Genomic DNA, 27,302 nt, shown 5'->3' with positions numbered 1-27,302 from the left:
CAAAATTACAAAAGGAAATTTATTTCAAAAGCATAAGGAAACATTTACATTTAAACAAAGTGATAAACAGGTGTCTTGCAAGAGAGAAAAATAATGGCATGAATGTTTTCATTCAAATTTTAGAAGCAAAATAACAAGTTGTTCCTATTGCCTTAGGAAAGGGAAGAGTGAGTTGATAAGGGGAAGAACACAACTTAGTAGTATCAAACTAGAGAAAGTAAAGCCATGTCTGCTTAGCTCTGAGTTTACAAATATGCTTAGAAAATGGAAAAATTACACTTAATGTTCAAATTTATATAGCTGTAGTCTCAATATATGTTTCTATACTTGAAATGGCTTTAGGCCACTGATTGATCTTTGAGGTCCAGACTAGCTGGTCACAGTTTTCAAATGGCAATACCATATTCCTATGTTTGTTCAGATTCCAAGGGAGTTAAGGTTCAGCCCATAGTCTTCTGGAATGTTTAAAGATTATTGCCACCACTCCATAGTCAAGCTGACCAATTTTTTTTGCTCACTTGTATCCTTCTAGCCTTTTAAAAATATTTTCCTCATAAACATGAATTAACAAAGAGGTTTTTTGCTTTCCCCCAGTAGAGAGGTAATAGCAACGAAGACACCTGCACTGGAACCACAAACTATTCCTCAAAAAAATACATCAAACTACTAGAAATGTCATTCAGGTATCTGCTTTGAATAGCAAACTAAGAGAAGATTAACTGTGGAACAAAAATATATGAAACATTCAAATGCAGAGCAAAGGGTCAATGCTACGAAAAATGCCCATGACATTCAACACTCCACAAACCCCCCATCTGTTGTTTTAATCTAAAGATTCTATTGGCTAACATACAATAATTTCATTAATAACCTGAGAAGTTAAAGTGGCAAAAGCAAACTGAAAGGAGCATCCCTTACTTATTGGTACCATGTTATCAAGTCACCTGTTCTGGATAGCCCTGGTTATTCAATCTCAAAATTCTAAATTATACTATGTCATCCTGTAGAAACCTATATGTACACTAGATTCAGTATTCTGGCTGTATTTCATCAATAGTGATCTCCAAATTTATCTTGGAAAATGCAGCCTTCATTTTAGTTTTAAACATCAATAATCATGTAAGTGCAACTGACTCAAAATCCTTCACTACTGGGAATAAAAACATAGACAACAAGTCAGTAATGGATTCAGTCTCAAAAGGATAATCACCGTGTCAAAGACTACCCGTTCCTGGAATTTTGAAAAATGATTAATGTTGTGTAGTCAAGTTTCACAGCATGCATACATACACACACATCTGCTTATGTATGTATATTATACATACACATTTCTATTCAAATAGATCCCATACTCAAAAGTTCCCATCACAATATATGGAAAAGAGTTAAGTAAGCAGTGCAAAGCAACTTACTTTCTCCTAAAAATGTAATGTCACTTCTACATTTTAAGAAAGATGGTAAGTATTTTGCTTTTATGACACTGGGGAGGAATGCTGCACCATTGCCTAGCAGCTTTATTAAAAAAGAATGAAAACAAAAGGTTAAGATTGACTATTACTCTTCTCCATATATTGGGTGGGCAAAAACTAAGAAATGGGAGAGGAAAATCAGTAACCTGTCAAAACTGATGATCTTTACCAGTTATCAGAACTAGACTGAATTTCATTACATATTAAACTTGAACAGCTCTCAAAAAACAAATTATCAAGATGTTTAAAAGGAAAAGATTCACAATAGGAAGTCTGAATAATATTGCAAAAACAAGTCAACATTGTGGACAATGCATCCAAAAATATCGCTGTGGTTTATCCTGGACACACCATGGTCTGTTACAAAAGTAGATCATACATACAAAGGTATAAAGAACATTAAGTTTTTAGCTGAAGGCAGCAGTCCATTTAAAGGGGCATCCCCGGCAATCCAATTAATGAGTAGTAGTATTTAAGTATATTAAGCTTGTGACAATGCTGAAGAATGTGATGTCTTATTCAGTAGAGTCTTCCTCGACTGCGACTTCCTCGTGTGCCCCAACCTCGGCCACCTCTACTTCCCCTGAAGGCTCCTCTCTGCTCTACGAAAAAGCGAACAAGCATTTAGGTCTTGTTTATGACTTACAAGTACAGCAGACATGAAAGAAATGTAGTTTGTAACTCTGAATGCAGCAGTAGGCCCTGTAAAAGCAGAACTAATATTCTGCTAGTCTGCCTACAAATCCATTCTGTATGCAAAAGCAGAGCAAACATATAAGCTGAACCATCTATGGCAAAGTGCCAAATACATTTATAGCAAGTGCTCAATTAAATGTATCCCATTACCAAAGTTGTTTCAAGGTGACAAGAGTTATGATAGCTACATTTATTCTTTATTTTTGGTGCCTATCACTACCAAAGATAATTAATGAAATTATAAAAACCTCCATACTTAATACGGAATTAACAAAAATTCCTTTGATCTTCATGCCCTACATGAAAATATCTTAACTATCAATGATCAATTTTGAAAAATTAGGCTAGATTGAAATAGCCCCTTTTGAATCAACAAATAGGCAATTTCTTTTGTTTTGAACAAAGCATTTCAAGTACCTGGACTCACATAAATGTCAATCTAAATGTTGACAGTTTTTTCACTGCTTCATCAGCTATGTGAGCTTCCCTGAGTGTTGCCGACAAAGGTGTTACCTGTAACTGTGTGTGTGTGTGTGTGTGTCTGTCTGTCTTGGTTACTGGTGTAAATCTTGCTGAAAACCAAGTCATTTGTGTCACACAGTACAAGGAGAAACTTTGATGCATCAATCAGTCACTTTTATAGCCCAGAGAAATATTCCTCAAAGGAGTTTTCCAGTGAAGAAAACTGATTGAAGTTATCAGCAAGGCTGGACTTTTCACCATATGTAAATGAGATCAAATCCCTTCACTGAACTTGCAAACTTCCTCATTGCAGCCATCTTGTTAGCAGCAATAAAAAGAGCTTGATTTTGATGTTTTTGATCCACATCCTTGGAGGCTTGAAAAATACCTTTAAAGTAATTTTGCAATCCTTTTTTTTTCCTTTTTGCCATCATGGCATATTAGGATGACATTTTGATGTCTTCCCCCCTTTTTTCCCAGAAGGAAAAGTAATTCAAATCTGAGATACAAAACTAGACTTTACCCCAGAGGTTAGCCAACATTTATATGTATAACAGAAGGGGATCTCATTCAAAGTCTTCACTTTAAACCATGACATACTTTTATAAGTTGATTAGTATGCAAAGCATTTTAAAATGAAATTATGTTTATTACCCTAGTGAACACATTCAGAAAATCAGAAGTGGTCTCTCTGAAGGCAAGATGCTCCTAGTGACAGAAGACATGACTATCGGTACTTTCAGGGAGTGTAGTAGCCTTGATGTGTACATTTTGTCTACTCAGATTCAAACCCATCTATGTAAATGTCTGTACTCATTATTCCCATCAACACTTTTTTTTTTTTGAGACAGAGCCTCAAGCTATCCCCCTGGGTAGAGTGCTGTGGCTTCACAGCTCACAGCAACCTCCAACTCCTGGGCTCAAGCGAGTCTCCTGCCTCCGCCTCCCAAGTAGCTGGGACCACAGGCGCCCGCCACAACGCTCGGCTATTTTTTGGTTGCAGCCATCATTGTTTGGCAGGCCAGGCTGGATTTGAACCCGCCACCTTAGGTGTATGTGGCTGGCGCCTTAGCCACTTGAGCCACAGGCGCTGAGCCCACATCAACACTTAAAAAATACCTTCATGGACATTATTAGTTATAAGCTCTTTCACTTCTTTTTCTATTTTATTATGAAGAAGAGGGTTATCCTCAAATGTTTAGCTACATTTAATGAGTTTATCAAATAAACTGCATGAAGATATTTGATGTAATTATCATTCCTATACTGGCTATTTCTTTTTTGATTTCCAACTGATACAGCCATTTCTACTGTATAGGGATTCATCAACTTCATTCTAAAGTACCATTGTTCATTTTCATGATCTTTTCAATGGTTTCAAGCTCCAATTAAGTTTTTTAAAAAAAGCATTGCTCCCATTTAAAACTATAAGATAAGAATTAATTTTATACTCTTAAGAAGATACAATGTAAAAGATACAAGTCACAAATATAGATGTTTAGTACTTCTATGTTACTGGGGAACTTTGTGTGCAGGAAAGAAAACTGAACATAGACATTATATGTTTATAAATACTTAAAAAATGCACCAGGAAGCTGAATTAATTTTTGACAGCCAATACCATAAACCAACACCCTGTTTATAAACCAAACACTGAGATACTGATTAGTAAAGCAATAAACTCAGATACTAGAACTGTTTTCAACTGAATGGGTGAAGTGAGAAAAACTTTTAAAATCTTATTCAGACTACCTATAAGCTAATGATATTAAACTCCCAAATGCAAAAGACTAGCAGAAATTTACTCCTACTTTCCAGTAAGAAGAGTCAGAGTTTAGTTTGCTTTGCCCTGGTATTACTTTGAAGACTGGGAACAGCTGAAGTTGTGACTCCTTGAATTTTTTCTTGAATAAAACTTTGCTTATTTTTTCACATTGGATATTTTGTTTTTTTTTTCAAATCACATAAAATCCTAATTGTTATTTCTTTTCCAAGGCATTAAGTATCACCTAATTCTCACTGACAGGCAGGCAATGAGTTGCACAGGATACAATTCTCATGGCAAACTATGAATAAGTGACTTGGCCAAGAGAAAAGGAATATAATTCTCTTTTGTACTGCCACTGTAGGTCTTAAATTTTTTTTTGAGACCAAGTCTCACTTTTTCGCCCTGGGTAGAATGCCATGGTGTCATAGCTCATAGCAACCTCAAACTCTTAATCTCAAGTGATCCTCCTGCCTCAGCCTCCTGAGTAGGTGGGACTACAGGTGCCTGCTGCAACAGCCAGCTAGCTTTTTCTATTTTTAGTAGAGATGGGGTCTTGCTCTTGCTTAGACTGGTCTTAAAAATCCTCAGCTCAGGCAATCAACCCACCTTGGCCTTCCCGAGTGCCAGGATTACTGGTGTGAGCCACTACACCTGGCCTGATTGCATTCAATTTAAAAAGCATTTTATCAGTATCTGAGATAACAGACTTTAAGAATGGTTCTGTTAGACACCACATTAAATCATACAAGTGACAGAAGACAGTATGTGGTGCTACCAAATAACACAGAATCCTTTCCATTTACAAAATGCATTCACAAGTATTTGAAGAGTTCTGTGTTGTACTCATTTTTCATATAGGAGGCAAAGAGATGCACTATGATATAAGTGAAAGAATGCAGTGATCTTTCCTACACTAAAGCTGTCCTCTAAAGAGTCTGATTGGAGTAGAAGGGTTTATTTCATAGTCTCACATTTGCTTTCTATAATCTGTTTGCTCAGACATTATGGACCTGGCTATTGTATGAAAAATTTACTTTTTTTTTTTGAGACAGAGCCTCAAGCTGTCATCCTGGGTAGAGTGCCGTGGCATTACAGCTCATAGCAACTTCCAACTCCTGGGCTCAAGCGATTCTCATGCCTCAGCCTCCCAAGTAGCTGGGACCACAGGGGCCCGCCACAATGCCCAGCTATTTTTTTTTTTTTTTTTTTTGGTTGCAGCCGTCGTTGTTTGGTGGGCCTGGGGTGGATTCGAACCCGCCAGCTCAGGTATATGTGGCTGGCACCTTAGCCACTTGAGCCACAGGTGCCGAGCCTGAAAAATTTACTTAATGTTACAATTACTAACATTGGGAACATAGTGCATATATGGTTCAGAATGTACTACTTTAAAAAATAAATATTGCAGAATTAATTCTGACTAGTAATTAAGAATAACCACAGCATGTTTGGCTGCTGGTATTATTAAACTCTGTCTTCCTAAGTAAAATAAGGAGCTGATATTTCTGTCCATTCTTTTTAAAAAGGATGCATGAAGAAAATGAATGAGAGATAAACTTCACTTCTAATTCAACAGGCCTGGGAGAAAATGGACACTGAAGCTCTCCCAGCTCTAATAGCTAAAGATAGTAGGAAGCACTGATAAGAGGGCGGGCTGCACTCCCGGCAGAAGGAGACAGTGCAACAGAACACATCTTCTTCCATCTTTGTGACTTCTTTTGAACTAGTTAGAGAAGATGGGAAGTCAACAAGCAGGCTGACAAGGTCCCAGAAAAATCATTAATACCAACATCTGCCAGAAGCTATGTCCATCCCTGAAGAATGCAGAGAAGCTGCATTACCTTGAAGCTAAAACTAGGAAACCAAGTACATGGTTGATGGCAACTTCCTTTTTTTTAATTTCTGTAGGTTCCTCTGATTGTAAGAGGCATATTTTTCAAGTGCCCATTGTTGCATTTTAATGGGATAAGTTGTTTCCCCAAGAGCTCTAGTTTCTCAAGTTAACTTGGAAAAGTCATCTGACAGAGCTATGAGAATATGGTAATTAAAATCAAGTATAGTATAATTTTTACAATAATTAAAATCAAGTACAGTATAATTTCTGTTTAATCTTTCATACTGCTTATATCCAAACGGAAACGCTCACCATAATTAAAGTTGCTCAAATTGCTGCTATATTTTCCACTGGGAGGGTTATAAATCTGCCTGGCATCCCTTTTTGGTCCCGCTGCAGATTTCTTGGGAGGTGAACCTGAAGTTGTATCTTCAGTGGTTCTCTTTTGCCTATAACAGTAGGAAGAAGAACAATTAAAAAAATATTGTTATGCCAGAAGCTATCAATGTATCAGTAATAAAAGAAATCCTAAAGAAGAAATCATACCAGAAAAAGGAAATAATGTTCAATGTTGACAAATTAATCATAGCTTGGTTTATTGGACAACGATGGACATTGTCAGAGGGCATTTACAAGACTTTAAAATAATCTGAAATACATAGCTTCACAGACTTACATTTAGGTCACTAATTTTACAAAACTTGTTATAAAATGCTAGTGATGCTACAAGAATGCAAACAAGCCCGAAAATTCTAGGGTTACATTCCACCAGTTTATTTTACAAATACTAGAATTACATTTTGTATTTTAAGTCATGCTTCCAAATGAAAATATTTTAAATTGTATATAAAAAAAGCACACTGGACCCCATGACTGTCTTAATGTACACAGCTATGATTTATTAAAAAAAAGTCATAATTTAATGACTTAATGTTAATGTTATTAAGATTCACTTAATGAATAATGTACCCTTTTCTACAGTAAATGCAGCAACTGAATTCTGATTTTTATAATACTCAAATCCCCTTCACATATGTTTCTTACCCCATCTCAACCTTCTGTACAGGTTTCCAGGATAATGTTACTGTGCTCTTATAAGAAGGAGGAATGTGGAAGAGATCCTGGGGAGACAAAATTAAACAAGACTTCTGATGTATTTACTGGTGGCAGGGAGTGGTAGTGAGGGTAGGATACAGGGAGATACATCTTAAAGACTGTATTTAGCTTTAATTTATCCTTTTTTGGTCTTGTGCTGGTGACTAAAATAAGGAGCTACAGAAACTGCTAGAGAAAATTAAACAGTATCAATCCTGTTTACAAATAAATTATTACCACAATAATTGTATCAGTGTTTGGGGACTCAAAAGTTAAGTGTGGATTTTTGACTACACAGAAGGGTGGGGCTCTGTGCTGTTCAAGCATCAGCTGTAATTATTCCATAGAATTTTTACCAGATTAGCTTTGAGGCTTACTAGTCTCAATTTTGTTACTGTCAGGCTCTGCACTCTAGGTGTTACAAAAATAATTTATTTCTTTTACTTGGCCACATTATTGTTAAGTTTAGTAACAAGTGATGACTAATTCAAGTTATTAGTTTTTGTTTAGGTTAGCAGATGCTTGGGAAGAGTAAAGAGAACTGAAGGGTAATTATGGCTTAATAATAAATTACACCCTTGCCAACAGTAAAGAAAGCTCTCAGTTCCTTATACAGACAAGTTTATAGAAAGGGCTCCACAAAAACATTTCATGTGCTACCAGGCACATGTCCATTCTCAGATGAAGCAAAACAGACTTTTACTGGCTATTCAAAAGGACCAAAAAGTATTAAGAACCTCAGAACTTAGGTTACTGAAATTTTTGAGTTTAAATTTTCTTTTTTAATGCTTTGGAAGAGAGGAAATTTGCATGCCTCCTTTTGTTTGCAGTAACTTCTACAAACCTTTTAAATAAGTAAAACAGTGTATGATTTTATGATAACTGCAGAAATGTCACCTAATGCTATAAAAAATATGAAGCTTCCAAAGGGCAAATGTTGGAAATGAAATAGCATCTACCCTTAACCCATATTATTACAGACCTAAGAACACATGGAAGATCTCTTGCACTAACTTTTTAGCTAGCTGAGAGTGTTGTGTAACGAAGGCAAACTTACCTTGATTAAAACATTGATGTTATTTGTTATTTTTAATGCAACAACTTTAATCTTGTTCTGCAAAGGGAAAACAAAATTAAGTTAAAATGCCACAACTTCTATGACCTATGCTCCATTCTGACACAGCACTGGAATTATACTTCTCTTTTAGAAACAGATCTACAGTTAGCAAACTTCTTGGTTTAAAACTACAGAGAATACTTATTTCCTATTTATTGACTCTAAACACCTCTAGAGATGGCAAAGAAAACAACCAGTTAGAACATTAAAGTGTTAAGTACAATTTACCTGAAAAATAAGCAAGGGACAGATTATATGCATACAGCCGTTGATTTAAAAGAAATCCTTTTAAGTTACAGGAAGACATAATGAAAATCTAATATTTCACTAGAACTAGAATGAAGACTGATTGAAATCAGGTAACATCAGGGAAAACTAAATCCCAACATTAATCTTTATACTTTGGTATAGAATTGTCAATTCATGAAATATGAGCCAGTGTTCTTACCTCTTCTGTTTTTAAGGCCTCGCCTGTTTTACCCTGGAGAGCCAAGCGAAGCTGTCTAATATAAACTTGCAAACCCCGTGCAAAATACTGCAGCCTAAATGAAGAAGTATTTGTTAATTAGCAATTCATCACTTCAATTTTGTTTTTAAACTCAAATAATCCTCTACTATAGTAAAACAGTACGCTGCCTATGCTTCATCAAGAGTTAAACTTCTGCCTTACCACGTTGCTAACTGTCCTTTGCTATGATTTCTCCACTGTTGCTCCGCTGTAACACTGTAAGATACTATTAATGACAGCAGCTACAGTTCAGAGCGGCAGTCCCCAACATTTTGGCACCAGGCCAGGGATGGAGAGTGAGGTATGGTTTCAGGATGATTCAAGCACATTATATCTCCACCTCAGATCATCAGGCATAGTAGATTCTCATAAGTAGTGCACAAGCTAGATCCCTCACACGCAGTTTACAGTAAGGTTCATGCTCCTCTGAGACTCTGATGCCACTGTTTATCAGACATGACAAAGTGCAGGTGGTCATGTGAAGAATGGGGAGCAGCTATAAATACAGTTGAAGCTTTTTTTGCTCACCTATTAGCCTCCTAATGTGTGGCCCAGTTCCCAACAGCCCAGGGACCAATACTGGTCCACGGCCTGGCAGTTGGGGACCACAGATTTAGAGTACCTACTATATGCCAGGAATGTGCTAAAACTATTGTATTCATTGCCTCATTAAATCCCCACAATTCTATAAGGTAGATGCTATTACCATTTTAATTTAATAGCTGGGGAAAATTTGGCAAGCTATAAGAGGTCAGGGAACCTGTCCAGGATCATAAAGCAAGTAGGTAGAGTCAGAGTTCAGTTTTTAAAAAGTTCACTTCCCTGCACTGATTTTTATGCCATTTCTGTCACAGGTTTACACACATGCCTGTTTTCTGGACCCTCCATTTTCTTCCACTAGGGTAAGGTAGGGTAGGAAGAATAATGCTCTTACAAAGTGAAAGCAAAGCTCAGGGAAGATTCAAGGTAACCATCACCTTCACCAAGGACTGAACCACCTCAATCATGTATCACCTGATTTTGAAATCTTTGAGCTTTTCTGCATTCAGTTTGGCTGTTAAGAAATCTGGAAGTTTTCGGCCCAACTGGTGAAAGCTGTACAACAAACATTCCACATAACTGAACTGCAGCTTGGGTTCTTCATTCCCAGCATTCTCGCCATTCTCTGCTTCTTCTGGAGGGAGAGGCATGTATTCCTAAGAGATGAAAATACAGAGATGTTTGCAGTTTGCTCTCATTGTACAAAGATAATCAAGTAATTGTCGGGCATGTTTTTAAGATATGGAGCATTTCAAAACTACCAAAAAACCAGACAATTTAAGTAAGACTTCTTTTTTACCTACTGGCTCACTGCTCTAGCCTGCCAACACTCAACATTAACCTATGTTACAGTTGGTACTACTAATAATGAAAATTAAAGTATCTAACATTTTATTAGTGTCTTATGAAGTTCTGAGAGCTTAGGTAACTCTTCTGTGGTGACAAAGTTAGTAAGTGGAAGAATGAGGATAAACTAGGTTTGACATCAAAAGTTGGTTAACACTTAACAACACTAGGTTTGACATGAAACAACTACACTATCCTAATACAAAAATCTGTTCTGAATGTTGGTCCAAATTGTTTAAGTACTGACTAACTACTACATTCAAAGTGCTGCCAATGGCACTGATATCAGTGCTATTATACCTCAGTAGGTATTAGAAGTCTGCATGAGCACCAGACTCCATTCATCACTTTGTCAGTTATGCAACTGCTTGTATCAAATAAGATCACTCAGGGATGCTGATAATGATTTGATCAGATGGCCTATTTTCTCCATAATCACTGTAATTCTCCATAATTATTAACTTCAGCTTTCAGACTTTTAAACCTAATCAGAAGAATTACATATAAAATTATTTTGATACAGGAACAGAAAGATCTACTACATAAATCTTGTATTATACTTTGTGTAAAGCATCAACAAAAGAAATCCCAAGATTAAAACAGACTTATTGATTGATTGAGACAGTCTCTATAGCCCTGGGTAGAGTGCTGGGGTGTCATCATAGCTCACAGCAACCTCAAACTCCTGGGCTTGAGTGATCCTCTTTCCTTAGACTCCCAAGTAGTTGGTACTATAGGGGCTCATCAAAATGCCTGGTTAGTTTTTCTATTTTTTACTAGAGATACGGTCTTGCTTTTGTTCAGGCTAGAAAACAGATTTTTTAAAAAAGCAGACAATATCTGGCCTGACGAGCTAACAACACTTGCTAGAATTTATTGTTTAACTGAAATTTCAAAAGCTGGACCTCATAATTTAGAAATTATTGTTAAATTAGACCTTCGAGATCTATATTGACTGTACCATAAAGAAGGAAAAAGTTCTTACCAATAATTTATCAAATAGTTTCCTTAAATTTGTTTCTAGCTTCTCCATGTCACCACAAAATGAACTCATCTCTGCCAACAATTTCAATACCTAAAACAGACAATTCACTAGTATTACCACTAATTTTTGAATGAGAAAAATCTATAAAATGAGAATAATTCTAGATAACTATTTAATCCTTTGCTTATTTTCAATTATACTTTCATAGAATCATGTTCAAACTAGAAAAAAAAATCCTTAGAGAGATATAGCTCTATATTTTACTGTTGAGGAAACTGAAAGTCAGAGATTATGTAACATGGCAAAGTCACAGTGTATGTGAGTGGCAGGATATGTCCTAAAACCCAGGTCTTGTGACTTGCAATATATCTGTGATAAAAAGTAAGAAGAATATATATGACACATTCTTCAATAGATTAATGATGGTGCTAATTACAGTGTAAAGATGGTAGCTATATTAACTTAGTCTGTACAATAAAGAGACATTTAGGAAGAATTCTGAACAGCAAAGAATTATTTACTAATATTTAATGTGTGCCTCATTTGTTATTAAATTTAGTCTCTGGATGTTCACTCAAAACATTAGTAATTACCACTATCCTCAAGGTTTATCCTGCTTTACCCCAATCCAGTCTCATGACGCTAGCCCAGGACATTTGAAGCAAACTACGTTGCTGGTGCACAGTAAGACTCTTCTCAACCCCAAAGATCTATGAGGGGAATGGCACACGCATTTTCATATTTCAGTTCAATTCAACAATCACTATTAAGTGCTCTTCAGGATCAAGCTGTACACTAGATTCTGGGAATACAGAGATGAATTGGATTAAATGTGGGGAGAAATATTTTCAGTATATGTATAAAGAGTTATAGATGCTGTGAAAAAAAGGATAGGGCATATTACAATTCAGATATAAAAGTGAGAGAGTAGTTAATTTTATTGGAGAAGGAATATGGACTATTTTGTGGTAATCACAAATCTAGCTCTATTAGTTATGGGTAGAAGTGGATGAGTTAAACAACTTATTTAAAAATATTAAGACTTCTGCATCCATGTATTTATCCTTAAAAAAAAAAAAGTTAAGTTAAGCTACAAAGGTAGAGATTGACTATAATAAAAACTATAGGCAATGCTTTCTCATTACAACAAACTTTTACTGAATCCACAGAGCATTCCTATGCAATTAATCCTGGCCTGGGAGATTACAGGTCAGTTATTACCAGACTTTTAAATTACTCCCTCAGAAACCAGAGCTAGTAAGTTGGTGGTAAGCCACATTTTCATTAAAATATGAGAATGCCTTTTAAGTGCTAAAGCAGAAATATCCTCTTACCTCCAATTGTATATCGAGACCCTCCACCGGAGTAGTCAAGGTACTGAGGTTAGGGAGAACCTGCTCACAGAAGTAAGTCACAAACCTTGTAGAATGGACATTTTTCTGTAAAAAAATCCAAGAAACTGAGGGGTTAAAAAGTAGAAATACTCCCTCAACTATTATGGCATTCAAAAAAATGCTAACTGAGCACCATAGCATCTAATTCTGTGACTAAAAATACACAATAGTACATACCTGGCACACCCCAGAAAGAACCTAGATGATCTGTGAGATGTCAAAAAGTTTATGGAGAAATGGAATTAAAAGATAAAAATTAAAAATACAAATATTTTTCAACATAACCTCCATCAAGTTTGGGATAATTCTCAAGTGATGATATTAGCTATTCCTAAAGAACTGAGGGTCCTGAGAATTTAAGTAAGTCAATATATTAGTTGTTTTACATTAACTGAAAACAAAATGGGGGCCCTTTAAAGGTTTTTTTTAGATTAGCAAACAAAAAGAAGTCAGAAGGAGCCAAACCAGGACGGTAAGGTGTACGCCTAATGATTTCCCACTGAAACTCTCAGAAAATTGCTCGTTTGATGAGAGGAATGAGCAGAATTGTGCTGGATAAGGTATCTCTGATGGAGCTTTCCTGTGTATTTTTTTGCTAAAACTCTAGGTAACTTTCTCAAAACACTTTCTTTTTTTTAGAGATAGAGTCTTATTTTGTCGCCCTCAGTAGAGTGCCATGGAGTCACAGCTCACAGCAACCTCCAGCTCCTGGGCTTAGGTGATTCCCTTGCCTCAGCCTCCTAAGTAGCTGGGACTACAGGCGCCTGCCACAATGCCCGGCTACTTTTTGTTGCAGTTTGGCCAGGGCCAGGTTTGAACCTGCCACCCTCAGTACATGGGGCCGGTGCCCCACTCACTGATCCACAGGTGCCGCCCTCAAAACACTTTCATTATAAGCAGATGTTATCATTCTTTGAATTTCCAGAAAGTCAATTAGCAAAATGCCTTGAGTATCCAAAAAAACTGTGGCTGTGACCTTTGCTCTTGACTGGTTAGTCCTCTTTTGTTTTGAAGGGTCACTTCCACTTCTTGGTAGCCAATGCTTTGAGTATGCTTTGTATTCAGGATTGTCCTGGTTAAGCCACATTTCATATCCTGCTACAATTCTTTGAAGAAATGTTCCAGGATCTTCATTCCTGCAGCTGATCTGGGTGTAGTGGTTTTGATGTCTCCTGAGTGGAAAGTTTACTTAACTTTCTCAGTCAGAATTGTGTAAGCTGTGAACCAACTGTGATGGCTATGGGGTTGGCTTTTAATTCTGCTGTTAATTATTGGTTCTTTTCAATTAGGGCAAGATCAAGATTCTTTTCCTTGAAAATTATTGTGGATGGTTTGCTGGTATGGACTTCATTTTCAAAGCTGTCTTGTTCCTTCTTTAAGTTATCCCTTTGTATACTGTTGATTTCTCCGGGACACTATTCCTGCTTTCCATAAAGTATCAACAATTCATCGTTCATCCTCCCAAGTTTTACCACAAATTTGATGTTTGTGTTTCCTTCAGTTTTAGCAAAATTCAAACAGCTCCGATAGAGGCTCTTTTCAAATTAATGTCTTCCCCTTTCTAGTGCCTGAAACTAGCTTCTATTCAGACATGTTGTAACAAGTTATTATGAGTTTATTCTGGTGTAAAACATTTTGAAATCCATGCATTTTCCATGAATTTCTTTTTCCTCTACTGTTCATGAAATTCCAAGAACTTTTTGAAGACCCCTCATTCATGTGTTGCAACGTCAAGTGGAGCACTGGAATATTTCCTATCTGAATTCTTTCTTGATTCTCACATGAAATTTCAGGGGACATTAAAATAATGGATTTCAGACTACACATTTCTCAAAAAAGATAGTTCCTTTAAACTGTATTTTTCAAACTAAGTTACACACATTCCAGGACATTCATGGCCAGGGAAAACACAAAGCCTGAGAAAGAAGGCAAAATTCTGATGACTTTTTCTTTTCTTTTTTTTTTTTTTTGAGACTGGGTCTTGCTATATTGCATAATCTGGTCTTCAACTCCTGGGCTCAAGTGACCTTCTCGCCTCAGTCTTCCAAGTTGCTGGGATACACGCTACAATGCTCAGCATCTTCTGACTTTTAAAAATCTAAAATGTTCCAAAATCCAAAACTTCTTCAGCATGACATGATGCTCAGTGGCAAGCTCAAAGGAAATGATCATTGAAGCCTTTTAGATTTCAGACTCTTGGATTAGGAATGCTCAACCTGGCACAACGCAAATTCTAAAAGCTGAAATCCAAAACATCTAGTCCCAAGCATTTCAGACTAAGGGACATTCACTTTACTAAGAATACTTTTTTTTTTTTTGCGGTTTTTGGCTGGGGCTGAGTTTGAACCCGCCACCTCCGGCATATGGGGCCGGTACCCTACTCCTTTGAGCCACAGGCACCGCCCCATCACTTTACTAAGAATACTTTTATGGAAAGGTTTAAAGAGAATGTTAAAGTGCTTATCTACACAAATATAGATAGCTTATAAATAATGCAAATACCAATTATGTAAAACAATAAAGAACTTACAGAGAAGAGGGGTACTGCCTGCCGAGTACACTGTAAGAGCCGGTCCACACAGTCAGGATCTGAGGGATTGAAGGTCTGTTCTAGATCAGCCTGTTCTGCTACCAATTCCACAAGTTGCTGTCTTCCACTTACTGTCTGTAAGCTTTTTAAACCAGAAAGTATCTTCATGAATAGAACAAATTCTTCACCAGTCACGTCTTCTAGGACCTATGAAAGAAGTCAGTGAGGATAATAGTATCTTTACCATTTGAATGGAAAAAACAGTATGGAAAGACAACAGCAAATTTTCTTCATTTACTGAAGTCAGTGTGGTATTAATACTTCTGAAATACTGATGGAAAGACAAGCTTCAGTGCAAAAATTGGGTTCTTGGAAAATTGTACTTTTTAATGTATAAAGCACATATACACATACATTATCACAGACAGGTATATAGTGTATTAGTGACATTAAGATTACATGAGATTCATTTCTTGGTTCTCAATTCTGTTCCATACATCTATTTTTGTGCCAGTACCATGCTGTTTTGGTCACTATAGATTTATAGTATAGTTTGAAGTCTGGTAGTGTGATTCCTCTTGATTTGTTTTTATTTCTGAGTAATGTCTGGGCTACTCGAGGTTTTTTCTGGTTCCACATAAAACGAAGTACTATTTTTTCCAAACCTTTAAAATATGACAGTGGTGCTTTCATAGGGATTGCATTAAATTTGTATATTGCTTTGGGTAATATGGAAATTTTAACCATGTTGATTCTTCCCAGCCATGAGCATGGTATGTTTTCCCATTTGTTAACATCTTCAGCTATTTCTTTGCTCAGAGTTTCATAAAATTGTGGGATCACTCCTATGGTGCATGTTGTAAGGGTACACGTCAGATCTACTAAGAGTATAAATGTTTTACCAAAATAATTAAGTAAATGAGGTGAGGGATATATTAACCAGTACAATGTAAGCATTCCAAATTGTGTATGAAATCAGCACACTGTACCCCATAAATGCGTTAATGTATACATGATCTACCTCTTTATGACTAAATAAAAAAAAATTACATGAGAGGGGAGTTAAGAAAAAAAAGTCTAAAAAGGCTCTTCAGGTTGATTAAAAAAAGGGTTGAGAAATCTATCAAACTATTGAACGAGATAGTTTCCTATCTTTAAAAGCAACTTTACTTACATTAATATGGTCACTGTATACAAAATAGGATGCTCTGCAAGTCTTAAGTCTTCCTTATCAGTGGGTCTAAACCTTTCTATTTCCCGAACAAAGGGGCTCACAACCATGACATGCTCTACCCAATTACTAGCTGGGGCATATGTAAAATATTCTGATATTCCCAGCTGGTGAGCTGTTCCTTTCTCTGTCACTGAAGAAATCTTGACAAGAAGCAAGTGAATGGTGCTATTACAGAGAAAACAAGGAATCATCTGACCATATAATAAAAGTAAATAAATTATTTCTAAACTTTGACACTTAGAAATGAGTGAAAAGCTAAATTTTTTTTTTTTTTTGAGACAGAGCCTCAAGCTGTCCCCCTGGGTAGAGTGCCGTGGCATTACAGCTCACAGCAACCTCCAACTCCTGGGCTCAAGCGAGTCTCCTGCCTCCGCCTCCCAAGTAGCTGGGACCACAGGCGCCCGCCACAACGCCCGGCTATTTTTTGGTTGCAGCCGTCATTGTTGTTTGGCGGGTCCGGGCTGGGGATTCGAACCCGCCACCTTAGGTGTACGTGGCTGGCGCCTTAGCTGGGTGAGCTATAGGCGCCGAGCCGTGAAAAGCTAATTATAACACACCTTGCCAATCACAGCATCTGTAACCATGCGTTATGCTAGAAGCACAGACAAATAAGCATGGGGAAAGATGAAAAAACCCACACCATTTCAATATGATAAGGCATTTCACTTTGAAATAATCCAGAATACTATGAGAGAATACCCTAAGATGAGAGAAAAGAACAGGAATAGGGAAAGCTTCCTGTACAGAGTCCTGAAGAATGGCCACACTTTGAAGGTAATACCACGAAGGATTTGAATGTCATTGTATCTCTTCATTAATGCACTAATGCATCATTACAAATGACCAAAGTGCTAAATATAGGAAAAACTTGAAGTTCTATGGTGGTTCTGATGGGACAAACCATTTCATACAGAGCTGTACAATGCAGCAATGAATACTGCCAATTTCAAATAAGTTCTTTCACTTTAGAGAAATTTCTAACAAATGATGACTGAAGCGTACCTTTTTGGATTCAGTTAGGATAAGCTCCTCCACTTCCTTTGTTAAGACTTCATCTGGTAAAGTCTTCAGTTTTGTAGAAAGGAATTTAATTGCTCTTTCTCTAACAATGTCTTCTCCTTGAAGTATTTGGCTGAATAACCCACCTAAAGTCCCTGTAAAACACAACAGTTGTCTATGGCAAGTCAATTCTATAGTGTAAAGAAGTTTTGCAATTTAACTAAATTCATGGTATTTCTTCTCAAATTAGTAAACATCCTAAATATCATCAATATTGGTTAAAGTTAGTAGGAAATTTCTACAGTCCCAACCATAAGAGTGATCACATGCTTTGTTTATGGATGCAGGGCAAACTTGAGCATGAAAAAAAAAATGACTATTTTAATAAAACCTATGTTTTTCTTTAAAGTGGCCAAAGGAATTTTTCCAACAGATTTCTAGTGGAAAATTATTTCTGCTGGGTTTTCTAGTCATAAATGTCTAGAGCTGAGACTTTTTTCGGAATACCAAGAATTTTTATGAAAAAGATCTCTGAATGAACCTCACGCTTTATCTTTAATTGGTAACATCAAACTCCCTGATATCTTCTAGACACCAAACACGATTCAGAACAAGAACTGGCCTTACCTTTTGCATCCATCTTAAATATACTTAAAAGAGCATTGTTTACTAGGTTAAATTCTGCAGAGTCATCTGGATAGAGAAAAAGCAACACAATGAATGTAAAATATATTAAAACTGCCATCTGTTTCAATTTCAAACTTAAGATTCAACATAGCTTCTCAAAGATTACATTGGCAAGAGACTTCTAACTAAGTCATTTCCTCAAGTACCAAAAAGATACACCTTCCTTATAAGGACAGAGAACTTCATCTGGTATAACTGAAAAACTTTTATGTTAAAATAGTATAATTATAAAACTACAGGAAATTGGGGAAAATTTATAATACATCATAATTCCCAAAATAAATTAATGACTGCACCTTTATAAAAACAAAACAATACTAGAATTATTACATAATCAGAAGTTACTAAACTTCAAGCTACTGAATGAAAAAAAGTTTAATCACTATCAGAGGTAGGAACTTTAGCATCCCCCCAAAGCTAAAAAGAAAGTCATATTTATATATGAAATACATTAAAAAAATACATAAAATTTGAGCATCTCATTCTGTTGGGTGCCAGGGTATCTGTCACCCTCAGCCTCTCAGTGTGCTATGATTGCAGGTGTGAACCATCGTGCCCTGTCAGAATTTATTGTACTTAGATAAAAAGATATTATTAAAATCCCTTACCTGTCTGTAAAAGTTGGGTTAGGATATCTGCCACTCGGGGAAGATTTTCTCCAGTGGCAAATTGAGGCAGCTCTTTAATTGCTTGACGTCGAATCTGGGCATGATTTCATAAAAGAATTAACCAAATACTATCATCTCAGCTTTTAAACAAACAATAAACTCAGCTTAAAACAAAACCAAAAACTACAGAGAAACCATAATTAGGGACATATGAGTCACAGATATAAAACATGAGATTTCTAGCAATTTTTACAATAATCTGCTCCAATTTAATGGTCAAGTTTCACAGAATAAAATGTGGTTGAGAGGGGTGGTAAAAACATTATCTGATCAGAGCAGATAGATTTGAGATTATAAACTGTTTATATACTAATTATATATAACTGTTAGGTTTTTACTACCTTTGAATATATAATACAGTATTCCTTAATTATAGCTACTGTGGTAATATCATACCTAGTAAAACTGTTTACTTCAGAATATTCAGAATTGAGTCTTTATTACAACACTTATAGCTACCTTCTATCAACTTAATTCCGAATTTTGACCTTATTAGGATTTATATAAAAATATATGTAAGGTTTACATCCAACGAATTCTGCATGAAACGTTGGTGATTCATTGATTTCATCTGAAAAATGAGGAGCTAATAGTTAAAAATTCTTGGGAACCTGTATCAGCCAACAGAAATGCTAACAGTTAATTCTGTTCCAAGGAAAACTATGTCTTCCTAAGCTAGTAATACCATACATAATTATTACACAGACCAATTTTTTTTTGCCATGCAAAACAAACAAGGGTGTTGAAATAATATTTTAGGCTAAAATAATATTTTAGACACTGGTAATGCCTTAAATATCTAACTGAGCATAAATTGAAAACTAATAGTCTAATTTCATATGCACAATGAATAACAATCTATGAAAAAGATGTGAGCCACTTGTTTTTAACAGTGAATAATGGATAAGCAGAACAAGTATTTTAAGATTCTACGCATTTTTCACAGTTGAAAGGTGGTAAAAAGAGCTGATACATTTTCTCAAATGTAGACTGAAGCCTAGATATAGTGCTATGCCAGATCTCATTGTGGTATTTTACTGTACACTGATATGATTGCTACTTCAATTATAATAGCCACACACAGTCATCTGAAAGATTGCTTTAAGTATCATTCACAAACTTACTGATACATCTTCATCCTCACAGAGGTCTAACTGTGCATTGATAGCAGAATCAGCTAATTCTGGAAAATGCTTAAAGAATTTTGGAATAAATTGAGCCGCTAATCGTTTTTCTTTAGTACCACCTTTCACACCATCCAATATCACTTGATAGGCATCTTTATGCTGAAAGAGAATAAAGCAGAAAAGACAAATCAGGGAGCTGGTAAAAACGATTATTTTATTTTTGCTTTATATAAATGGTAATTGTTTGGAGTCTATTCATAATAGATGCTTAACTATTCGATGAAACCAGTGCCTCCCAGTGGTAGAACTTTTTATTATTTCTAGTGTGAATATGTAGAAATGTCTTAACTTCCCAAGGAGCTTGCTGTCCTTGGGATGCTGCATCCCAGTTTAGATGCCTGTGTGGAACCTACATTGAAGACTTAAGTTTTACCTTTGACATTCAAGATCCGGCAAGGTTCTCGCACCTCCTTTTGTTTTTTTTTTTTTTTTTTTAGACAGAGCCTCAAGCTGTCCCCCTGGGCAGAGTGCTGTGGCATCACAGCTCACAGCAACCTCCAACTCCTGGGCTCAAGCGAGTCTCCTGCCTCCGCCTCCCAAGTAGCTGGGACCACAGGCGCCCACCACAGCGCCCGGCTATTTTTTGGTTGCAGCCGTCATTATTGTTTGGCGGGTCCGGGCTGGGGATTCGACCCCGCCACCTTAGGTGTACGTGGCTGGCGCCTTAGCCGGTTGAGCTATAGGCGCCGAGCCGCACCTCCTTTTGTTAACTAAGAACTCAGAACATGAGTTTGAAAGACTCCAGTTACATCAGTGATCACAGTGATTTAGTGACTAAAGTTGTTATTACAATAAAATATTTCAACTAGGACACAACACTGATTATTTTTTGTACAACTTCTAACACAGCTGTACATTTCAGTTAAATACATAAATTTGTGATCCTGACAAGAAATTTTAATTTTAAACACTTTAAGTGTATTTTTAAAATGATGTATTCTGGTGTGTTTAATATCTAATACAAAAGCAGAACTGTAAAGAAACCTTAAAGATACTTTTAAGTAAAAAGATAGGTACAATTTGCTCCGCATTCATCAGATATAGTCTAAAAGAAAAAATATGGGGTACTGACTGTCGAAACATAAGCAATAGGTGTTATGCGGCCAGTGATGCAGCAGGTAAAGCCACGTTTGCATCTTCGAAGAAGAAGAATGCAACTTCGAAGAAATAAAGCATTAGAAAAGAATGTAGTTTCAAACACATTTATCAAGTATAATACAGAAAGACATAATTGACTAAGTTATGTTGGCTCGGTGCCTGTGGCTCAAGTGGCTAAGGCGCCAGCCACATACACCTAAGGTGGCAGGTTTGAATCCAGCCCCGGGCCCGCCAAACAACAATGATGGCTGCAACCAAAATATAGCCGGGCATTGTGGCGGGCGCCTGTGGTCCCAGCTACTTGGGAGGCTGAGGCAGGAGACTCACTGGCTTGAGCCCAGGAGTTGGAGGTTGCTGTGAGCTGTGATGTCATGGCACTTTACCCAGGGTGACAGCTTGAGGCTCTGCCTCAAAAAAAATAAAAAAAAATGAATAAGCTATGTTACAACTCTCTTCCTCAGACTCAATTCCTAAGTCTAGTTTGCATTTGACACTAAAGTAAATTAATACTTCCACATACTTGGAGGGATTGTGAACTTGGTTGATCTGTGATTTTAGTTTAATCATAAAAAAAACTCAGATCATTCTGTCACAGGCCATAAGCAGTTGTCTAGTATTCTCTTTTTTAAACTTTTGAAAGACTTTTGACTAAATATTTACCTTTTAAAGAAAATTCATAAAAATTTGAAGTAGAATTTAAAATATTGGTGGGCCATAGCTTGTTCTAATGTATCTACTGGGCAACGCTGCCCAGAGCACTGTAGAAAACAAGAGATTAGACAGGTAAAAGAACACACAGCAGAGGAGGGAGATCTGAACAAGTAGCAGATGCAGAGTGGGGAAAAGCAGGATGAATATAAAGAGAACACAGCAGTTTACAAGAAGAAAGATAAAAGGACATGAAGGTTCTGGGGTACTGAATAATGTCCCACTTAAAATGTATCACCTGCAGTCTGTTTATTAGAAAAATACATGCTTGTGTGTGTATGTGTTTATAAAGTAAAAGCTCCCTTCATCATTCATCAGAGATAATCCTTGTAAATGGTTTTTAATGTATATCTGTTCTTTCTCTGCCAGGAAACTTATGTCTTAAAATTGATCTAGTAAGTTAAACAAGAAAATCAGGTCTCTCTCTTTTTTTTTTTTTTGAGACAGAGTCTCACTTGGCCACTCTAGGTAGATGGTGTCATAGCTCACAGCAACCTGGAACTTTTGGGCTAAAGTGATTCTCTTGCCTCAGCCTCCCAAGTAGCCGGGATTATAGATGCTTGCCACAATGCCCAGCTATTTTTAGAGATGAGGTCTCACTCTGGCTCAGGCTGTTCTTGAACCTGTGAGCTCAGGCAATCCATCTGCCTCAGCCTATCAACTGCTGAGATTACAGGCGTGAGCCACCACACCCTGTAAAATCAGGTATCTTTCTGTCTTAAATAGATGCTTGGCAGCTGTCATTATAGAAGGCCTTGATCACACCCATCATCTATAGGGAAATGTGCTAAATTCCAGTGCCTAGTACATTGCTGGTGTTAAAAAAAAAATGTACTAAATAAATCATGGGCCCTCATTAATGTCTAGATGAAAGGGTCCCTCTTTCATTTTTCACAACCTTTTATCTCTTCAACTCCCTTCCTAAATTAATAGCAGATTTTTGCCACGAGAAAGACATTTTTGACCTCTTTGGGACAACTCTCAATTTAATCTGGTTTATAAAGGTGACATAATAGGGAAATGTGAGCAACTCTCAATTTTAATAGTACCAGCCTTGGTTTCCATTGATCCTAACATATTCTAAGGGGATTTCAACTTTTTTCCTATTCCACCAAAAAATAAGAATAGAAGGACAGGACAGTAGGATGTTTGTGGTTTCAAAGAGTCCCTAAAAGATTCTTGATAAATCTCTTTGGGAGAGCCTCTACAGCCTGATGGAGAATCACTTTCTAGTTTCCACCTCATCCTCTCTGCTGATGACCAACAAGTCCAATGTAAATGAGACAATGTGCTACAATCTTCCCCAACTCTGTCACAGGCAAATTACACAATAATTGAGAATGTCTACACTACTAGACCTTTCTGGGAACAATACAAACAATGATTGACCACAGAATTTCCTAACTTGTTTTAATGGACAGAAAATTCCTCTTCACAATGAATCTAAGACAGACTCTATTCACGTGTGCAACAGTCTGTCAGTATATAGGGTGACCATAAAGTTCCTGTGCAATTTAAAATAGGGTGCAATTTAGAATTGCACAGGACTTCATGGCCACCCTGTATATTTCCCATTCGTAACAGTGAAATTCCTCACCAAAATGCAAATAAGCAGGGAAGGAAAACTATTTGATCCTTGAAACCGGTATGTTCACAATTCTAGATTAAATTACAAAGGCCCCAACATAAATAATTTTTTGTTCAGCTCGGATTCTATGCGAATTACACACGTCCAGAAAAAAAGATGGGAAAGGTACTGCCATAGATCTGCTAATGTTATTAGACTCTAGGATCTTCCACATTCTATTCCAAGGAATGCTGAAGCAGAAGAATCACATAAAGTTCTAAGAACTGAGAAGACATGACATGGGATTTCTAAAATAGTGATCAAGATTACCTCTAGGAGAGTCTGGTTCTTTTCCCAAGAAAACACACCGTGAACCACTTCTCAACTCCTTAAGTTCGGTGGTACTCTCATGTGAAAACTCACACAAAAACCCAATGGCTCATACGGACAATTCAATACTGAAAAACTGTCTGGGGCAAACTTGGACAGCTCTTCCAAAGAAAACCAGACCTCCACCTTCCGACTCCTTGTGCACTACGCTCTCCTATTCACAGCTTCCCTCCATCTCGCAATTTGTCTTTCTTATTACTAGTCTCCCTGACTAAATGTCCATTCCAGGAAACCACGGATCTTTCCATCTGTACTACACTGCTTGGCACAGCCCCTGGTGTGCGGTGGATGCTCAAAAAGCATACTGAATGAATGGAATACAGCCTTCATCACTAACGTCTAGACGAAAGAGCCTCTCTTCTGGTTCTCGCAAACGTGTCTCCTAAACGCTTTTCGTAAATTAGTAGCAGATTTTTTTCCTCCAAAAAAGTGTTTCTTAACCTCTTGAGAAAAATTCTCAATCTAATCTTCAAAGGACCGGCCTTCCTCCGAAAAAGAGGAGAAAAAGTTAAGTGTAATCTATAGAGTAAAGCCCCCCAAATAATCAACGCGAGCTTGAAGGGGCTGAGTTTGGAAGCGCCACAATGAGAAAAGGCTGGGAAGCCTGGGACCCGGGGGACTGCGGTCTCCCTGGTGAAGCTACAGCCTACACTCCCACAGAGAGACCCAACGCGACGAAACCGCCGGAAGAAACCGGGAGCCCGCGGGAAGACGAAGCAGTAGCCCCTGCCCAGCCCGGGGAGTTCCGCCGGCAGCGCGATTGGAGAGGCCGTGGAGGTCCGGGCCCTGCAGGCCGCTCGGGTGCTCACCTGGCTCACTTGCTCCGTGGCATCGGCTAGGATGCCATAATTGCGATAGAGCTCCTCCACCGTCGGCATTGTGAGCGACAAGCCCGAGGCCAGCTCCCGCAGTCGTCGTCGTCGCCGGCGCCACCGCCACCTCGGAACTTCTCCAAGTCCGCGACCCGCACTATTACGCCTCCAGCTGCCGCCAGTGGCGCCGCCAGTCACCGCGCACAGAACGGGGCTCCGCCCCCAACGTCTGCGTGAAGACGTGCGCGGCAGGAGCGGCCTTCCTTGGAAGCCAATGAATCGCCTGGAGTTTTGTCGCCCTCTAACGTCTGGAGGTGCAAAAAGCGGCAAGGACGATCAAATCAGCTTACGCTTTTTTGAAAGGTTTTGCCGGGCGGGGAGTGATCTTATAAGGAGACAATTAGAATGAGTGAGGAAGTGCAAGCTGTATGAGAATTCACAGACTTTATTTCCTCTTGGTTCAAAGAGGGTAAGTTAAATCTGTGGTCATGGGGGGTTGGGGGGGGGCGTAGTCGGCCCGGTGGGGAGCGCAAAGCATTTAAATGCCATTAAACTCTCTGTGTCCACCAAGCTAAACAAGTATTAGGAGTCAAATTTGGCTGCTCGAAGAGTTTATCTTTGCTTGCTGCCAGTATAAAGAAGTGGGTCCAACTGCTTATGTCTGGTATCCAAGAGGGTAATAAATAAATTAAATCATATATGCTTACTGATAAGAGTTTCTAAGATAACAAGTTTCTATGGAAAAAAATAGAAGTTGTAAAACAGCAAAAGGTGAACCCATTTATATTTTAAAAAGCATACAAAACAAAGTTATTAGGTGTCTACGTGTAAAAGAATGTTAAAATCAAAATTTCAAGGTTGAAACATCAAACTACATGAAAAATTACAACAGCTATTTTGTAGCGTGGTCACCATGAGTGGGAGAAAAGACTTCGTGTGTGTGTGTGTAGAAAGCGGTGGCCAATATCTAGAGAATATATACATACATACATATATATATATACACATTTTTTTTTTTTTTTTGAGACAGAGCCTCAAGCTGTCACCCTGGGTAGAGTGCTGTGGCATCACAGCTCACAGCAACCTCCAACTCCTGGGCTTAAGTGAGTCTCTTTCCCCTGCCTCCCAAGCAGCTGGGACTCCAGGCGCCCACTACAGTGCCTGGCTATTTTTTGGTTGCAGCCGTCATTGTTTGGCGGCCCTGGCTGGATTCCAACCCGCCAGCTCAGGTGTATGTGGCTGGCGCCTTAGCCGCTTGAGTCACAGGCGTCGAGCCTAGAGAATATTTTGCAATGAATATTTCGTAAATAAAGGTACAGTTAGCTACAATTTCCCATTTTTCCCTATTATGGAGATTTTGGGGACACTGAATAATAGATGGCAAGTTTCAAAGTCAAATCCACTTGTGCAGAATATACACAGGAAATGGTTACAAAATAATTCCCTGGCTCTTGTACTTCAGAGTGCTATGAGCTGCCACACCCAGCCTGTGATCCCAGATTTTGCTGGAGCAAGGGAGTCAGTGTGCTTCCCTAATACTTGAGATGGGCTATGTAAATGAGAGAGACTCTGGATTAGAGTCCTGCTCTAGGGAGCTTCTGCCTGAGAGTGAAAAAGCCCAATGGCAAGAGTCAATGGTGCAGAAATGGAGTAGTGATCCAGTGTAGCACCTCAGTACCTCATGGGACTCCAGTTGGGGGGGGCTTCTGAAAACCCCAGAGAGTGGCCCACATGACAGACTGGTCTCTAACAGAGCAGAAGGTGCTGGTCCTACAGCAGAGTTCAGGACATTTTCTAGGTTCTACTTTCTTCTCTCTTCACACACCCCTCCTCTCTGAGCCCACGCCTAAGAGGGATTAGAAGCAGAAAAGTCGGCAGTTTGCCATAATTTTCCTTTAGGGTTGGAATGGGATTACTCCACCTGCTATGGTCTGAATGCTTTTGAACCTCCCCTCCCTGCCCCCCGCCCTTGCAAATTTATCTGTTGACACCTTCCCAAGGTGATTCTATGAAGAAGTGGGAGCCTCTGGGAGGGCTCTGCCCTCACCAATGGGATTGTGCCCTTGTAAAAAACAATGGAAGGAGTGTGTTTACCCCTTCTATTATGTAAGGACACATAAAGGTGGCATCTACACATGGGCCCTTTTCAGACACTGAATCTGCCTTGATCTTGGGCTTCTCAGCATCCAGAACTGTGAGGCAATACATTTCTGTTGTTTATAAATTAACCAGTCCGAGGTACTGTGTTATAGCAGCCTGAATGCACTGGGACACCATCTGAATAAATGTTAAAGAGATGATGGAAAAGAATTCTAAGGCTACATTTTGATTGCGTGCCCCGCGTTAGATGTTCACAGTAGTGATGCGTCTATGTCTAAAAGCAGAGGAAGGGATCTGGGGCAGCCAATGACGTTGTATTTGCTCAGGAGACCTTTGCTTTGGCTTCATGTTTTAATTAATTGTAATAAGGGTGAGGTAATAAACACATTTTATATACCTATTTTTTGAAATAAATTTAAAATGAGGGGAAAAAGCTCTACCAGTGTTTCCCTCTTGTAAAATATAGCTATTCCTACAAGTTCCTTTGAACCCAATCCTTCTCTAACTCGCTAGGTGAGTTAAAGCATTCATTTGACGCTACTTTTCCCCACTCCTTAAGTAGTCAGTTAGCTGCAGTAGTCAGGCTTTTGAGCTCTTTCTGGTTTCCTTTT

The 27,302-nt window shown here is 38.0% G+C and overlaps 1 protein-coding gene across 2 annotated transcripts; it reads right to left on the bottom strand.

Moving 5' to 3' along the window:
- Nucleotides 1–24,826, bottom strand: API5 (apoptosis inhibitor 5). Of its 2 annotated transcripts, none has more exons than XM_003781240.3 (14): nt 24,589–24,826; nt 19,954–20,115; nt 18,770–18,863; nt 18,102–18,167; nt 17,478–17,629; nt 15,242–15,448; nt 12,652–12,756; nt 11,318–11,407; nt 9,961–10,142; nt 8,887–8,980; nt 8,379–8,435; nt 7,271–7,347; nt 6,539–6,675; nt 1–2,071 (listed from the first exon to the last, which is right to left on the bottom strand). In XM_003781240.3, the coding sequence occupies exons 1-14, from the start codon at nt 24,655–24,657 to the stop codon at nt 1,989–1,991; spliced, it is 1,575 nt and encodes a 524-aa protein (XP_003781288.1). In that variant the 5' UTR covers nt 24,658–24,826; the 3' UTR covers nt 1–1,988. The 2 variants fall into 2 exon arrangements, with proteins under 2 accessions (XP_003781288.1, XP_012658474.1); XM_012803020.2 differs by having other exon boundaries at nt 1–2,066.
- Nucleotides 24,827–27,302: the final 2,476 nt, after the last annotated feature.

Source organism: Otolemur garnettii, unplaced genomic scaffold, assembly GCF_000181295.1.
Source record: "Otolemur garnettii isolate 467f Iridium unplaced genomic scaffold, OtoGar3 scaffold00001, whole genome shotgun sequence".
NCBI classification, from domain to species: Eukaryota; Metazoa; Chordata; class Mammalia; order Primates; family Galagidae; genus Otolemur; species Otolemur garnettii.
The sequence above is the reverse complement of the archived record's forward strand: the minus strand, read 5'-3'. Positions and strand labels throughout refer to the sequence as shown.

Coding starts and splice junctions, on each gene's coding strand:
- API5 (XM_003781240.3), bottom strand. CDS start 24,657: ATGCCGACGGTGGAGGAGCTCTATCGCAATTATGGCATCCTAGCCGAT. Junction 15,449..17,477: donor TCCTAACTGAATCCAAAAAG/GTACGCTTCAGT, acceptor CTTCTTTCATAG/GTCCTAGAAGACGTGACTGG. Junction 7,348..8,378: donor ACATCAATGTTTTAATCAAG/GTAAGTTTGCCT, acceptor TTGTCTCCCCAG/GATCTCTTCCACATTCCTCC.